The sequence below is a fragment of the Dermacentor variabilis genome, chromosome 3 (assembly GCF_050947875.1).
Source record: "Dermacentor variabilis isolate Ectoservices chromosome 3, ASM5094787v1, whole genome shotgun sequence".
In the NCBI taxonomy this organism is placed as follows: Eukaryota; Metazoa; Arthropoda; class Arachnida; order Ixodida; family Ixodidae; genus Dermacentor; species Dermacentor variabilis.
The window spans coordinates 141697032-141713851 of NC_134570.1; the positions used below are offsets into that span (position 1 = coordinate 141697032).

At 48.2% G+C, this 16820-nt stretch overlaps 1 protein-coding gene across 1 annotated transcript in view; it reads left to right on the forward strand.

The window, feature by feature from the left end:
- Window positions 1-1981: 1981 nt before the first annotated feature.
- LOC142576337 (uncharacterized) overlaps window positions 1982-16820 on the forward strand; it is a 29872-nt gene continuing 15033 nt past the window's right edge. The window contains exons 1-3 of the mRNA XM_075686431.1: window positions 1982-3181; window positions 11199-11327; window positions 13137-13358. Of these exons, the coding sequence (XP_075542546.1) occupies window positions 2726-3181; window positions 11199-11327; window positions 13137-13358 (807 nt within the window). The 5' untranslated portion in view covers window positions 1982-2725. The remainder of the gene's footprint in view (window positions 3182-11198; window positions 11328-13136; window positions 13359-16820) is intronic.

The window sequence follows — 16820 nt, forward strand, 5'->3', positions numbered from 1 at the left end:
TCCCGTCATCTGACACCACTGCAATTTATAGACAGTCGCTCTTCTGCCTGTGAAGCTTCATACACCCTGGAACATCCTAGACGTTGCGGATTTAAAGGCAACTTGTTTGCGTAATTCAATATACCTGTGTTACGAGCTACTGAAGATTTCGCTTTCACCCTAGCCTTGCGGTTAGCTCATTTGTTTGCGTCACGAAATGGCGTCGGTGCCGAGTTCAGATGCCGAGCTAGAACGAGTGTTTTTTTTTCTTTCAAACGCAAAGCTTACTTTCTGAGAGAACCGTAAAAGGTTTCTGTTATGGTTTCGTGCAAACTTCGGTTGGATGGTGGTGGCCGACGGAGACACTTCCTTGAATGTGGATACCTCTGTGAACGTTCGTCACATTTCTGCTAATGGCGAGGTCAGCGCAGCCTTACGCTGCGCGCATGCAAGGTGCGAAAAGGCGTCCAAATGAAATGCTGCAAAAAATTGCAATGGAAGACTCGCTAGTTTTTCAGATAGTGATCGTCTTAAAGAGGCACTGCGCAGACCTTTCCGTGGTGCTCGACTTGAGCGACTATAGTGCTCGACATTTTTCGCGACATTTGTTTCGGATCATACTGACTGTTCAATGACCTTAACGTTAAATATACGGGGAGGCATACGTGCCAGGAATTTAGAGTTAAGCATCGCAGATTTAGTATTGCTTAAAGGGACACTAAAGGTTACCAGAAAGTCAAGTTAAAGTCATAAAGCAATGCTCTAGAACATCTAAGGCATCAATATTATCGCGAACAGAGCTTTAATAACCGAGAAATTGAGGTAAATGCATGACACGATTTGAGACCCCCCAGCGACATTCCGTTACTAGCCCGATGACGAAAGCGCTCCTCATCATAATTTATGTCGCTATAGCACTCAAAAACTCGTATTAAAAAGATCATTTCATTAGATTATAAGACGGAAGAAAATGCCACTTGCCTACTTCTATTCGATTCGAAGAAAAAATAACATTTTCACGTTACCCTTGAGTAGTACGGGTGATCGAAAGGTTTCGTTTTCGCTCGACTCTGCGCGCTCGACTTTGCGCCGCGCGTGCTTTGGAGTTTCAGTTGCTTCTTTATCGCGTCGTGCTACGGTGGTCCTGATGGCTTGCGAAACTTGCATTTGGAACAAGCAGCGAGAATGCCACGTCCATGTGATGTCGTGGGATGCGCGAACGGTCCGCGGAACTTGGCCAAGGGCAGTTGCAGCGGCGAATCCAACGTTACTTATCACTGTGTGCCAACGAGCGAACCTCTCCGTTCGAAGTGGTTAAGTGCCGTACCTCTGCCACAGCGCGCTGGCAAAGAGCCGAAAAATCACAGTGTGCTCGCTGCACTTTCGTCCAGAGGATTACGAGTTCAACGACGACTTATTGAAGTCGCGTGGAGTGCCTTTCAAAGCAGGCCGCCGGCGTAGTAGTACGCAACGACGCCGGCAGCGCGAGCCCTCAGCAGCAGGTCACGTTCATCAGTGCTTAAATCGCTGAACTCGAGCCCAGCATCGCGAGCCAATGTGTCGTTGTCAGGGTCGTCCATTGCAACGGGCGTCGAAGTTGGCGTCATAAAATAAAGAACAAGCTTATCGTCGCGCGCTATCCCTTCCGCTAGCCACCATAGTTCCGCTTTCGCACTGCTGTCGGCTCTGTCTTGGCTCTGTTTCTGGCCGCGCGTTCTCGTTTTGCGCAGGAAAGCGGTAGCGCCGTCTGCAGGAGCCGTTTTACTCACCGACGGCGCAACGTCACTATGAGACCATGACGTCAATACTCCTCGATCGGGGGGCGGGTGGTTTGAACTGCGCTAGAGCTACGCGTACGCTTCAGAACGCATTTTCTCTTAAATTAAGTCTCTTCTTCGCACAAAACAAGCGTTTCGAGGTTTCTGGGATGGTATTTCAACAGTCCACGTTGACTTAATATTAACCTTTAGTGTCCCTTTAACGTCTGACTTTATGACCGCGTTGTGCATAGTCTCCGAGACTTCGTGGCGTGCGTGGGGGCTGGAGATACCGGAGGCCATAGATGTGTTTCGACTGCCTCGTGTATCGCACGCGGTGCGTTGAGAGGCGACGACTGCGCTGAACCAGTTCACAAACGGCAAGACAAGATGGTCATAGAAAGGCGGGGACTAGTGGTTATCAAAATTAGGTGAAGAAGGCGAAGCATCAGCACGGAGCCATTGTTTCGAAAAGATTGCTTGTCTTCGGCAGAATGCCGTGATTAGAAAAAAATGCCCTTTTTAGAAACGTTGGCTCTGGTCTGAGGCTTCAGTTCTCAGTCTTCAAGGATGAGACTTTCGTTTTTCTCGGACAATTTGACCGGCAAGGAAGAAGGCGGGACAACCTCACACGAGGGTTCTCCGGGGCAGAGGTAGCGTGCTGACGGGATCGCTTCATGGAGCGGCAAAGAAAAAATTGGTTGGTCCGTCTTCCTTAGGAATTGCACGTCAAAACACGAAAGTAAAACGCGTATTCTATGAAGCAGTGGCAGCTTCGTCGTTACTTCGCAAATACATGTCTACAAACGCGTACAGTCTTTTATCGATTGCAGCTTTGCCCAAAGGGCGAAGCAATGCCGGTGATAGCAAGCACGTGAGCCCTGTGCTGCTGCGCAGCGTAAGCAGCACTCCGGAGGCTACCAGGCGTCATAAGTATATACATGGCTTGCACGTGACGTCACTTCCGCCCCAATCAAGCGTTGGCGTCCATGCTCGCGAACCATTCTTCGTTTCACTGGTTCCGCAGCTGTCCGTCCGTGCGGTCCGTACCGTCAAGTGCCTTTCCTGTGACGCCTGACCGCTGCCGATACGCTGTGGATTATTTTCTTATCCTTTCGGGCACGATGCCTCCTCGCCAGTGGAGGGAGCCATTCAGTGCAGGCTATTACTCTGAACGTGTGGGATCGGTGCGCGTACGCTGTGAAGAAGAGGTGCAAATTTGCTACGGTATGGACCCGTACACGCTGCGACCGGGCGTCGACAGGACAATGGACGTGAATGTGTTCCCTGAAGTGACCCAGTGGGATATCCTAAACTATCTTGTTTACTCCTCCAGCTTTGTGACGTTGGCAGAAGTGAAAGCCTTCAAGTCAATGGAAGCACTCAAGTATTTCACCAACGGGTGGGTGAGAAGCTTGTGGGCAAAGGTGCTTCTCCTCGGAGAGGTGAGCTCAAGAACCTTTTCTGGCACGTTTCTCGAAAAATAGCCTGCCATTATTGTGATTTACGCGGAGTGAAAAATAAACCGTGCGTCTGCATATGGTGGCACCGTTTTTAGATGACGGGCAAACTTCAATTACGTCCGTGTACCAAAATTTACCGAGCTTGTCAGCAAATGCTGCGAGGTTCCAATTCCGCCCCGAGTGGTCTGATTTCCACTGTAAAAATACAGTAATGAAGATAAACAATGCTTGTTCTTTTACACTGCCTGAAGAACGAAAACATTTTCTGTTCGCGGCCAGGTTATCTGGTGCGCATACACCCGTTTTGTAAAAAGTTCACGTTTGTGTACAACCCGATCACCTGTTTTCGCAGGTCAACCATTCTCAAAGGCTCAGCGATGCAGCGATGGGGCCCAGTCTGGGTTCGTGCTATCGAACAAATTGGATGGCGTCCCTGCGAATCAAAAACATTTACTTCAGGGTGTAGTCCTTGCTTCCTACGCTTTCGTGAACACTTAGTTCACGGCACAAGCCTCTTACCTGTCACGAAGTGCGCTCCGCGCACACGTAAATTGGGGTTCCGGGGGTCCAGATCGGTTCGATTAATGCGAGCCAGCCATAACGTGCGCCGATGTGTGCTGAGCGTCTTAGAGCGCTCGCACCTGCCTACGACGATCTTAGGAATTCGGAAGAAGTTCGTGTCAGTAGGGCCGGTATTTTGTAGCGATGCCTTTTTCGATTCTATGCTTTTTCAGGCTTTTCGCGCTTGGCCAGTGGTCAGAGCGACGGTCTGCCCACATTATCAACGGGATCAGGCGGCCGTGTGTGGTGGATGATAAGAATAGCATAGAATAAGGCATAAGGCATCGCTATAAAATAGCGGCCTAGGCTTCTTCTTTCGCCTGGAGCTGTCGTTACGGTTGGAGCAGCCAACGACTGCGCACAAAACCACATTGAAGCTGCGAGTGGTCGCGAACCAACACGACGCGAGCTGACAAAGGCGGCCGTAAGCGAGGAGTGGCCCGGCAACGGTTCGTCAGCATGGCCGACAGGCATCTCACGGTGACCGGATGTGACGTCGGTGCAAGTCATGTATACGACGCGGCGGTGAATGCGCATGTGGCGAAACTGCGTCGTCAGAGCTCCGGCGGCATCGATACATGAGCGCCCACACACTTGTTCAAAGGCTTGTAGATGCGTAAGAACGGCCTGAGCCGTTGAGGCCCCATCGAGCGATGACGGTTGTAGGTGCTCACCTTCAAAAAGCGCGAAGAACGTGCTGGGAACGGGGTCACTCGTAGACGCCGATCGAATTTGACTTCTTGGACCGCAAGCACGGTGCAAGATACATGCTCTTTAAGTGGGGACACTTCTCGGCCTGCTTGCGATTCGCGATGGCGCGATCGTCCAAATTAAGTAAAAGCGTTACGCACCCGTCGGTCCGCTGACGCCAACGGCTAGCTAATAAGTAAGTTCAATACAAAAGGTTTTATCTCCCGTTGGTATAGCAAACAGCGTTTCGCAGGAGATTCGAAATGATTGCGTGACGCGGCGAAACTAGGTCACCGGCGGAGGAAGGATGCCTATCACGTGCTCCCGTTAACTGCGGCTGTACATCTGAGAAGTGACGTAGCAGAAAGGGCACCCGTCTGTCATTAAATTCAAATTTCCCGCGAAGCGCCGGTTGCTATAGCAACGGTAGATAAAACCTTTCTTGAAGCTCGTCATTCCGCCGATAGACATCCGCTGCTGTCACCGGACCGAAGGGCGCGCACTGTTACCAATTTATCTGGTCGACCACGCCTCTCGAGTATCTTATAAAGAGTATTTACCTTACAACGTGGCTGCAACACACTTTCAAACACTATCATCTTTACTATTTTCTTACTTGAGGTGGCCAGACTGTCGGTCACGTTGTCCACAAAATTACTCTGAAAAAAATGATTCTTAAATATCCTCATGGCAACTAACATACGTAATCAAGAGTAAAACTCATTTTATAAAGTAAACCTTTCTATGCCTGCTTTCTTAACCATTAGGTATGTACAAAACGGCAAAATTCCGGCATGTCGCGAATTTGCGTGGTCATAGCGTGACGTACGTACAGGCGCCGACAAAAGGGGTATACTCTACGCAGCGGGAGCCGGAGAGTATACCTCCGGGTATACTCTCCGGGAGAGTTCATTATGTGCAGGCATTGGCCATTGGCTGTCTCGATCCTAGATGCCGCCTGTAGATGGCGTCGTGATGCAGTGTGCCGAGGGACCTTAGTGTGCCGCTGCGTGGAGTATACCGCTTTTGTCGGCGCCTGTACACGGAACATATTTGCGGCGGAGCCCGGCATTACACACTTTCGTGTTAAAAACCTGTTTTATCTCGAAGAGTAGCCTACATAATGATGGTCGCGACAATGAAGCGCAGCTAGCGTTGAGCGACGCTCGGAAGTGTCAAAGTCGATGAGCGTGGTCATACCACGCTCCGCGGCGTGCAGGCTTTCCCTGCGCTACGGCCTCCCGCTGCTGCTGAACGTTCGTCTGCGGGCGTGGTCGGTCGCGGACGACTCCTCGACGCGCGTAGCGGGGCTGCAGTTGGACTTGGAGCCGACCGACCCTCCGCTCGTGGAGCGCACCGCGACGAGCATCGAGGACGCTGTGCGGGCTGTGGCCCACAACGGCACCATGCTGCGTTTCAAGAGCATCGCGGCGGACGTTCGCCGGGCTCTGGATGCGCTGCGAGAGCGCCTTCACGAGGCTCCCCTCTCGCCGGGAGGGATGCTGTTTGTGCAGGTCTGTAGGCGGGCCAAAGCATTCGCGAGAGTATCATCAACGGGTGTCGCTGTGTCGGCAATGTGGTTCTGTCACGGAGTGATCTGGTGCGGCGTTTTCCGGAGCGCTCACAGCTGTACGTGCTGGCCACAGCAGTAAGACGGACAAAGAAATCATCGCATCACCTTTGAGTTTGAGTTTGTTTTGCGAGAAGTCTATTCAAGGTACATAAGCAAATGGGCTCTCGGGACTCAACGAATTTGCCAAAGCGTACCAATAAAACATTCCTTGGGACACGTAGGCGTTAATAGCAGCACACGAACAGCACAGTTTTATTAGGTTAACTTTTCGCTGTGCCTTCGTGTCTCTCAATCATTAAATGAGATTAGTAGATGCCTTCTAACAGCGAAATATCGGAATCGAATTGAACACGAATATTCAAGGAAGACAGCCTTCGATTTTGGAATCCATATGGAACCCTATGCCATATTCCCCCACTCACTTGTCTCCAGCTTGCTTCTTGCCTACCCTGGCATTGAAGTCGGCCATCGGCATAGTGTATTTTGTTTTGACTTAACGCATCGCCGATTCCACGTCTTCATAGAATCTTTCGACTTCCTGGTCATCATGAGTGGATGTAGTGGCGTAGGCCTGTACGACTTTCAATTTGTACCTCTTGTTAAGAGGAAGCTTTAGCTCGAGTGCTCCTATCTAAATACATGTAAAAGGAGAATTCGTTTTTCTCGGTAACCAATCCACCAAATTTGACGAGATTTGTTGCATTTAAAAGAAAAACTTAAACTCTAGTGACTGTTGGTTCGGAATTTTTGAGTTAGGTCCTCAATTGTTTAGTAAAAATCGGCAAGAACCCAACATTTTCAAAAAACGACACTATCAAGTTTACAATATTGAAACTCTAAAACAAAAAAGGATAATGCAATTCTGTGAATTGCATCTAATAGTATACCTAAAGCGGGCCAAATTGATATGTTACACATGAATATAAAAAGAATGTTGTATTATGGAAACATGGCTTTTGTAGAACCCTTTTAACCAACGTAACAAATTCACGTACGATGCAAAATGACATATCGAATTTGTCCGCTTTGAATGATCTAATGGATGCCATTTACAGAAGCGCGATATCTGTTTTGATGCAGAGCTATGAATTTGTAAACTTCGTTCTTCTATATTTTTCAAACGGTCGAATATTTGAAAATCATTTTAACAAAATTCAGACCCTAAATCGAAATTCCGCTTGCAACAGTCACTAGAATTTAACTTTCTCTCTCAAATGCAACAAATTTCACTAAAATCGGTCCAGGGGTTATCTCATAAAACCGTTTTTGCGTTTTACATGTATTTGAATAGGCCGCGTCGGAGTTGGGCCCGAGCTAAAGCTTCCTCTTAAGTTTCACGACAAGACCTGCCACCCTCTCGTTAATGCTATAGAATTCCTGTATGTTACCAAGTATATTCTTATTAATCAGGAATATTTGCCTTTAGTGTCCCTTTAAGAAAGAAACTTTAGGCTCAGCTGTAGATTTGTTGGACTTTCCAACGAGCAGCCGAAAGTGCCCACTTGCAAAAGCGGGTTGTCTGAAAATGGCACACTTTGCCCCCCGCTTTTGACAGTGGTGGGTGAGTGCTTTCCTCCCCCAACCCCTGGTATATACGCCTATGGTTGGTTCCTTGCATCAATTAGTGACGGCCAGCTTTCGTGACAGTCAGCTCGTAGCCTGGCCTTGACGGTCTTTACCGCTTCCACGGAATGCGGTGGTTGCTATCACATCGAAGGGCTCTTCTTGTTTGCCCATCAATAGTCAGCCCTCGCGCTCCGTCGTCGTCTAGGTTGGTGCAGGTGAACCGCCGCCTTTCCTGCAGCAGTATTAGCCTAAAACAGTCACCGCTCGCATGTATTTCTCCTTGCACACTCCAATCCCTCATATTCGAACAGGAATAAACATTGGACAAAGTCTAGAATCGAATAGGAAAGGTCGACGCGTATTAAAAATTTCAAGTGTTTGCACATTCTTAGAAATCAGTGAGTCAGTCGTTCGGTGGCTCTATCTTGCAGAAATTGTGTTCATTTTCATTTCTATATTTGCCGTGCACTGATAGATCGCAGGAGCCCCGTCGCCGTTATCCCTGCAATCGGTCACTCGGCGCGGCGAATGATAAGAATTGGGCAAAAGTGGAAGAAAAAAATCCTTACAATATACAAGCACTGCATGCTTTCCCTCTATGCGCAAGGAGACATGAATGTATGCAGGAACGCTACACATACAGCGCCACGGTGGACTTTGTACTGCTATCGATAATCTGTTGATGGCAATAGCGGGCGCAACGCGTGAAAATACTTGTGGCCATGAAATTCCGACAAAAATTACTAGAGGGAGCTCGAGAGCTGCGATCGTTCCGTTAGGAATGATTGGCAGCACATCGATTTGTTTACTTTTTGTGCTTGTGGATTCATAAGTTCTTGTTAAGTCATTGGTTGGGCTTTAGACTTTAAAATTTCAATCCTTGTGTAATGCCTCAGGGCCTTAAGGGGACAGTAAACAATATGGCATTTTTTTTTGCTCAACACTCGGAGCCTATAGGTTTTCTGCGCAACTGCGTGATCATCATCACCATCGTTTAGGTTCACTACAAGACGAAAGCCCCAGCGGTGTTCAACCAACACTGTCTTCTGTCAGTTGACACCAACCTATGCGAGCAAGTTTTCTAATGCCATCACACTACCTAGCTCTGCGCGGTCTTCGACGGCACTCACTGCCCTTGGCACCAATTCTGTAACTCTCTATGGCCATTGGTGTTACGGCTCGCCTTTGGGTCTAAAATTCGTATCGAGTGCCCAAAGACAACGCCCAGTTATTCAATCTATCGCTCGGACTATGGCGACAATTCGGATAGGTAAATTTAAAACACCGAAAGCACAGTGCTTGTGTGAATGGGCGTGCCCCACGCATTAACGTGTGCGTTTGTCCCCCGTTGCGAATGTTCTCCTACTCAAGCGGCACTTGACTCGCACCAATATCTCTGGACAAGACTGACGCGCCAGACCGCGTGTACGGACATTGATGATTCCCCCAATCTCCTAGGGCAGCGGATTTTGTATGGAGGTCCGTATGGTCAGAGAAATACGGGGACATTTTGTAGGGGAATCTCGCTCCTAAGTATGCTCAACAGAATGCGTTGGCGGCCTCGTTGGTGCGAATACATAAATACTTTGTTTAGCGCAAAACAACAGACACAAGAAAGACGACAGGACAAGGCGCTCAGGACAAGGTGCGCTCTTGTGATCGGATGCTGGTGGTTCCTGCACATGGTGCACACTGCGCATGTTCCTCTAGTTTCTGCAGTCTATAAAGGAATGACGCAATAAAATGATGTCAGTTGACAGTAGCGCCTTGTCCTGGGTCGTCTTTCTTGTGTCTGTTGTTTTGCGCTAACAAAGTATTTATTGTTTCCAAGTATGTCTTTGCCTAATCTATGGGGACATCTTGCTGGGGAATCTGGCTTTCAGAACGGCCGTTGCCTAGATACTACAGTAGATGACGCGCCTTGCTCCGTGTAACCGCCATTTATCCTTGCGCCCAAATGGGACCATAGCGGCCATTACAGAGTTCGTAATCGCGAGGCGTAAGTTCTTTTGTCTTCAGTAGTTGGCACGTGTCAGTGGAGCGCATGTAGAATAAAATTTGCAGCTGGAATGGCAGAGCCATCGGCGACGGGAGTAGGTGTCACATAGGCACGTTCTGCACATGTGCAGGCTAGGAGTGAACAAGAACTGCAGTATAACCTGGAAATGAATGTCTAACAATGAAACAAATTCGCAATAACGATGTGTTACTATTAATTGGTCTGTGACTGCTAAAGCAGCATCTACTTGAGCAACGACCCCGACCCCTTCACCCCTTCCCCGAGCTTCATTCCCTATGGCAGGAAGCCTTCGTGTCAGGCCCGATGTTGAAGTATAGGAAAAGAGAGTACCTACTGTAGAAGTCAAAAAGAGAAATCGTATAATCATGCGATCAGAAAAACCCTGTCGAACACCAGAACGTGGCGCCATGAATGATGAAGGGAGGGAGAACTTATTCCGAAGTATTCATCCGGCTGTTACGCGGGGCAGCTCAGCTAGAGACAAAAGGAGCAAAGCGTGTCCTCGTCCGTATACTACTTGCATATTTAGAAGCAATATTTCCAAGGAATAAGTCCCCAGGTTTTCCTGGTTGCGCGGAACTCTCTGATAGGGACCGGCACCCTCTCCTGGGTGACTGTTCCAAAGAAGCTATGAAAGGATCGGTCCTATCGCCAGCTTCAGCTTCAACCTGTGCTTTCCATCTTCGTTACGAGCAGCTTATCAAGCTTACCACTCGTACCGATGTAATAAAACGTTTTGTTCTTCGTTACGCCGTGGTCTCTGCCTGGGCCCTCCCCGCTGATTGATCTCGATAAGTTCCAGACCTCTGGGCGGCGCTGCCCATTCTAATTCGAGAACTCCTCTGCAAGACTGGTTATTTGCCCTTCGCCGACTCATCGCCAATCATTGCGTTTGTAACGCGATAGGGAGAGGCTGCACTGTCGCCATCATACTGTAATGCAGCCAGCAAAGTGAAAAGGAGCGCTTTATATTGACCCGCTTATCCCATGCAGCAGCACAGTGGAAGCTGTCAACAGAACAACAAAATGCCATACGTGACATCACGTGAATGCTCCCCTTCACTCACCGCGGTGGTTCAGTGGTTATCGTAGTGTGTTGCGGAGCATAAAACGCTCATGTACCGTGCTTCGATCGGTTGTACGTTGAAGAACCCGAGGGGCCGAATTCACGAAGGTTTTCATTTTTAGGCGCTCTACGCCATGCATATCACTATTTGCTGGAATTTCCCCTTGCGAGCAATTGTAGCGTAAAAGATTTTTGTGAATACGGGCTCAGGTGGTGAAAATTATTCCGGATCCATCCATAGTGGCCTCCCTCATGACCTGTTGTGCAGTTTCGGGACGTCGAACCACATAACTTTATTTTAACGCGATGCTTCTTTGAAAGCGGTCAATTTTCGAAGTTTCCAAGCTGTTTCGACCAAGAAGGACGAAGCTTGTGCAAATTCACGTACTATACCCATCATTACAAAGGTGACTGAAGCACCATATGTACAGCTACCGTTGACAAAGCGGCAGTTCCCCCTGCAGTAATTTTTGTACGAAACTGGTATTCCTGCGGCGTGACCGCTGTGCGCCTCGATATGCAGGTCCGCAGAATCGAGTCGCTACTGCCGTTCGTGAAAGCAGCGTATTTCGTGGCGCTGGCCAATCACTACCTTCCAGCTGTCTTCCACTACAGCATGTCCAGCGAGGTCGCCAGCGCCACGCCTTCTCTGGTGGGTATCACTATATAGGTGCCAGAAGTCGCATTTCCGTTATATGAGACGACAACCTGGTGTTTAATCGTAGTACATCACACTCGTGCAAACTGTAACCTTTGTTTAGTCTGCGGCACAGCACGAACGGAAACAAGGATAGAGAAAAGTGCACCAGGGGCCCTCCTATAGTGTCCAGGTGTTTATTTTGCGCTGTTCCGCATACTCGGTGTTGCTTTTTTTGGCCAGGACGCGGCTTTTCTTAAATGGCCCGGATCATATAGCACAATTGCGTCGGTACAGGTGGATTTATCTGAAAACGAGGACATGGAAAGTACAACAAATGGCAATGTTCACTCAGGTAATTAGATAGTCGCTATAAAAGCTTTTTAGTTATTTATTTTTAAGGCTGATGTCATAACGTCAAAAATTTAAGTCGAGTATTAGTGGAGTCATGTGTGGTTAGCAGCAATCCTATACCCTGAAGCACTTTCGAAATATTCGTCCCGAAAATCTGCTAAGAAATGCATTGGTCTTCCAGTTAAGATTGCCTTGAATCGATATACAAGTGCTTTTGGGAACTTTAATTAAACGCGAATGTACTTTTTACAACAATTTAAAGACGGATATCTTGAAAGTGGTCCGTGGCGTCATGATGTCTACTACACATCAATAGCTTTCCCTCCTTTTCCTCTCTTGCATTGAGGCGCATTTCTTTTTGTGACGGTTTTGCGTGTTCTACGTTTCATGGCAGTTTCTGTGTTTTTGTTACTATTAAGACTTATATGTGCGCTGTAGGCCGGATCCGCGACGTGGTAGGCGAGATCTCTGACGTCATACTTGTTTGCGAGTGGACTGGCCGCTCGAAATATGCATTTTGCAAACACGGTCATCATCACATGTTTCCACGCACCATGCTTCTTTTCAGTGCTCAAACCTGGTGAGGGGTCCTTAATTTAGAATAATACTTACATGGCGTCATAAACTTGCCATTATTTTCCTAACTTCTTTTTCATTTGTGGTGCCAACCTTCTAAATCACGAGAGATATACTGGCGAACGCGCTTACTAACTCGACAGCACTCATTTTTACGAACGGATCTCGATATTGTAGCTCAACAGGCGATGCACCACGATGCTACAATATAATAGTTCGTCCCGTGCCTACGATCGCTGCGGCTGTCGCGCCCCAGCGCAGCTACAAGAAACGGGCGCAGAACTTATGATTATATTTGAATGAACAACGCCATCATACCTAACCTTATTACTACACGAAGTTGGTAAACTTTATACTGTGTTGATGACATCACGATAATGTCGACGACATCGGGACCGTCCGAAACCAACGCTAGTTTGACAATTGAAGTGTCCAGGAAAACTTGATTGCGAGGAGCCGAAGGCTCCCCAATCAAATTGGTGGCTCCGCCCACGATGGGACCGGGAGGTGAAGACTCTGCGAAGTCACGAGCCCGCTGGACGGCCTGTAGTTGGTGCGTGAATCCCGAGCTCTTCAGTAAGGGTTCGCACTTGGAGTTGTATTGTAGGTCGGAGCCCGCGCTGTACAGGCACAGCGAGAGCATGTGGTCGAAGGAGCAGCATGCGTGACCGCATTTGTAACGCGACTGCGGGAAGTTGGGGTCTATCCAACTAAGCGCTCTGGAGGCGAAGTACGTTAGTATTAAATTAAAATATCTTGGTGACTATTTTCCCATCTTCATAGTTACTAATTGTCACCCTAATTACACGCGAGAAGCTCGCTATAGAGTTTGTATAGGAAAACATTGCGTCAGTGGGATTTTAGCTGATAAAACCCTCCTGTCATTGGTTCCAGGTGCACGAGTTGGGCGTCTTCCTGCACCAGGAGGCGCCGACGGGCCGCGCGATGAACCTGGTGCGGTACCTGCTGTTCGAGCGGCTCCTACCGCTGTCCACCTCGCGCCTCGAGGAGACGCTCGACGTGAACGCCCGTGATGCGTTGAAACTTCGCATTCGCGCCTGCAGGGACGCCGTGCGCCGCGTCGAGCCACGGGCGTGGCAGTTTCTGACCTTGCAGGTGAGCTTGGAGGACGCGATGCCTGGAAAGGCTATAGGCTATTGGGGGCGAGGACTTACGGAGTCGCCATCTGTCGGAAGCGCCTCGCTTGCGTAGTATGAGGGATCACGCGGCACGCTCCTCATAGGCTTCGCTTACGGAGCTCAATAAAAACACCACGCGCCAGCCCTCCTGGACATTTGTGTAAGTACTCTATAAACGAGTGAAGTTTTTGACTGTCGATATAATAATCTTGGGCAAACTGAAAGCACAGAATCGTTTACAGACGCTATTTCTTTACCGAATACGTATACAGTGAACGCCACTGTGCGCGATCGCCGCGATGGAGTCTGCCGAACCGGCTTCTTGCGTGAAAGGTAGGCAAACGCTTTGAGTAAACTACGTGAAATATGTTCTTATAGTGGGCTGTCTGTATGACCAAATGGGGCATAACAGAACGAAGCCTCAGTGCAACGATCACACGGGTTCGCAGCGCCAGACAGCGCGTCTGCATGCATGTCCGCGCACAATGTTTTGCTTTCGCTGTGAGCGCGTTTTCGCACCGTGCCGTGAGCTTTAGGCCGCAGCATATGAACATTTGACAGTACACTAGCAACCATTGTTGCGTGGACGCTATCAGAACTGTTCAAAAATAATTTCGTTATAGAGACTTCGACGCCTACGGCGAGTGTGATGTCCCGTCACGACAATTCAATCTCATTTGTCTTCTAAATTCTTGGACATGTCAGTATTATTTCTCAAGTTGCATCGCACTTTATGTTTATCGGTCTTCTCAGCATGCGATTTCCCTCTGCTTTTTGGCAATCCAGTGCATTAATTCATAACACAAACATGACCATATGCCATGCCTTTTTTTAATATGCGTCTTACCGCTCCCTTTCCATTTCAGTGAACTTGCCAGTATCTAGCATCAACAAGTTCATAGACCAAACCGTCATGACATTAGCCGGGCAGCGGGCGCGGGCGAGCGTCTCAGTGCGCGTTTTCTGCTACTCGCCGAACACCGCAGTCCTGGCGCCGTAGCAGAATCCTCGCGTCTGTGCTTGCTGCATACCCGAGTTGTAGCCGATGGCTGTCTGCCGGTTCTAAGTTTCGCGAGCCAAGCTTCACGCAGCTCATTGTCCTGCTGCTACGTGGGAATAAGGCTAGCACAGGGCTCCGTTGCGTACGTCCGGTACTGCGGTACCGAGCAGTAGCCTACCATGCTGCTCGCCTCCAAAGGCAGCCACTACCTATTAGAGTACTTTCAAATGTTGTCAAGCAGACACCCAAGGCGGCGAAGCCTCACCCTTAATCAGAACCGCAACGCAGGTGGGACTTTAAACTTTCGTTTTCAGCTCGCTTCGATCGGCGCTTCCGAAGTAGCCGACGCAGCCTCTATGTCGACGTGATCCCACATGCCTCGTCACGCCGACGGTGGCGCCAGCTCATGCAGTGGTGGAGCTCGCCCACAATAGGGGAATATGCCCCAAGTGGTTGTCTGAGACGCAGGGTTTTAAAATAAGTTACTAGAGGGAACTCTGGCGCTAGTAGCGTACTGGAGCTGCGAGCGGAAATAATGTTATTATGGAAATAATGAGGAGGACATGGATTTGTCTGTAAACTAAATTAAACTAAGAACGCGAAAATAAAACTTGGACACAATAGACGAGATCTGGGACGAAACACAGCGCTGACTTCCAGGTGGCTCTTTCAAAAAAGAAGAAAAAGTGTAATAAGATATATATATATATATATATATATATATATATATATATATATATATATATATATATATATACATTGAAAACGATGTGAAGAAAATTTGCACGAAAATCACAAAAATAGAACAGCAAAGCCAACATGACACGCGTGCTGTATTATGGAGCTTCCTCGTTGCAAGTTCAGCATCGTCAATTCTTTGTCGGAGCACTAGAAGGTGCCCTGACGCATTCGATGTCACAACGGGTCATCTCGGGTGATTCGATTATTTCGATTATTCTATCGATGCTCTTGCCTACAATAGCGTACCACTGAAATTTGGATGGATGCACACACTGTATAGCAGCGCGCAGACACTCGTGTAAATGCGCTTCCCGACTACGTTGGCGCATTGCCCAACCAACGAGCCCCAGAACGTGCACCCTGCCTATTGACTCGTCTTTCTGGCTTGAAGCGGCGTTGTGACTTTGCACGTTGATAATTTTCAACAAACTAATAATTGACTCGTAGATGCAAACAACTCGAAGTGATCTTCACAGAAACTTAGTGTCTTCGTGCGTTTCTAAAGGTATGGCTCCTTGGAAGTTTTGAAAGCCGAAGCGTAATCACCACGGCCACAAGAGCGCCTGAAGATTGAACGAATCACCTATCGTTCCCATGCTGAACGATAGGAGCGGGAGAGTTTCCTCGAGTAATCTTGTTGGAAACTAGCTACGTGATCTAAGAGGCTCTTTTCGGGTTTAAGTATTGCTGTGGTTCGTTCTGCTGAAGAATATCGCAGAAGTATATAGTTAGGAAGCATTGTTTGTTGGTGCACTGTCCTATGATTTTCCCCGTCCTACTAAAGTTACAACCAGCCAACGGAAAGACCAGTTAATCAATGAACGGAACGACTAACCAGTGAAACAGCGCAAATTATAACTTCCATGCCTAATTTACGGCCCATTGATGACCACCGTTCCATGCTGATCTAGTCAGGCTTGACGTCTTTTTCCCGCTGTTGAGCGGGGACTACACCTTAATTAGTCCAGACCCAAATATCAAGTTCGGTTTCTACGCACATTGCTGTCATACACTCTTAGGGTGAATACCTAACTACAAGTTAAACTGCTCATAGTATCTTAAATTTGGAATGACCGTGTCCACAGTAACATTATATTCAGTGGCTATCAGCACCTCACACTGGTATATATCAATGAAATCATGAACAAATTGTTAAAGTCTCTCATCTTGTTGCCTGGTTTTCATCCCCATGGTTTTCTCCTCCTATTAGACTTTCTTTCCATACCATTTTCTTCAAGACCCGTGCAGGATAGCGAAATATTGGACTATTGTTTTAAGCAGAAATCCAAACGGGTGGAATTTTCATGCAAGGAAAGAAATGCCATGCCGTAGACATCACTATATAGCAAAACGCTACTAAGAGACATGTATATCTGTTTTCAAAATCGAAGTTTTGTAGTTGAAAAATGTCACCGAGTCCACGGAATTTATTTTTCGCAACAGCGAAGCTTTGCTCTTCGCGAAAGCTTAAAATGGGCTTTTGCGTAGAGTAAGATCCGCGTGCCCATGAAGCCCGCCACATAGTGAGCGCTTAGTACGACAGAGGGCGTGGCATGTCCGGTAAGTTCTGCCTGCTCACCGTCGCGCTGCGGTCTCCCCGCGCATTTAGTTTGCCCCAGCAATGAATGCGCATTGGAATGTCAGTTTTGGTTTGTTTGACCGTCTGCCGATTCTATGTTGCTGAATTAAAGCGCGTTG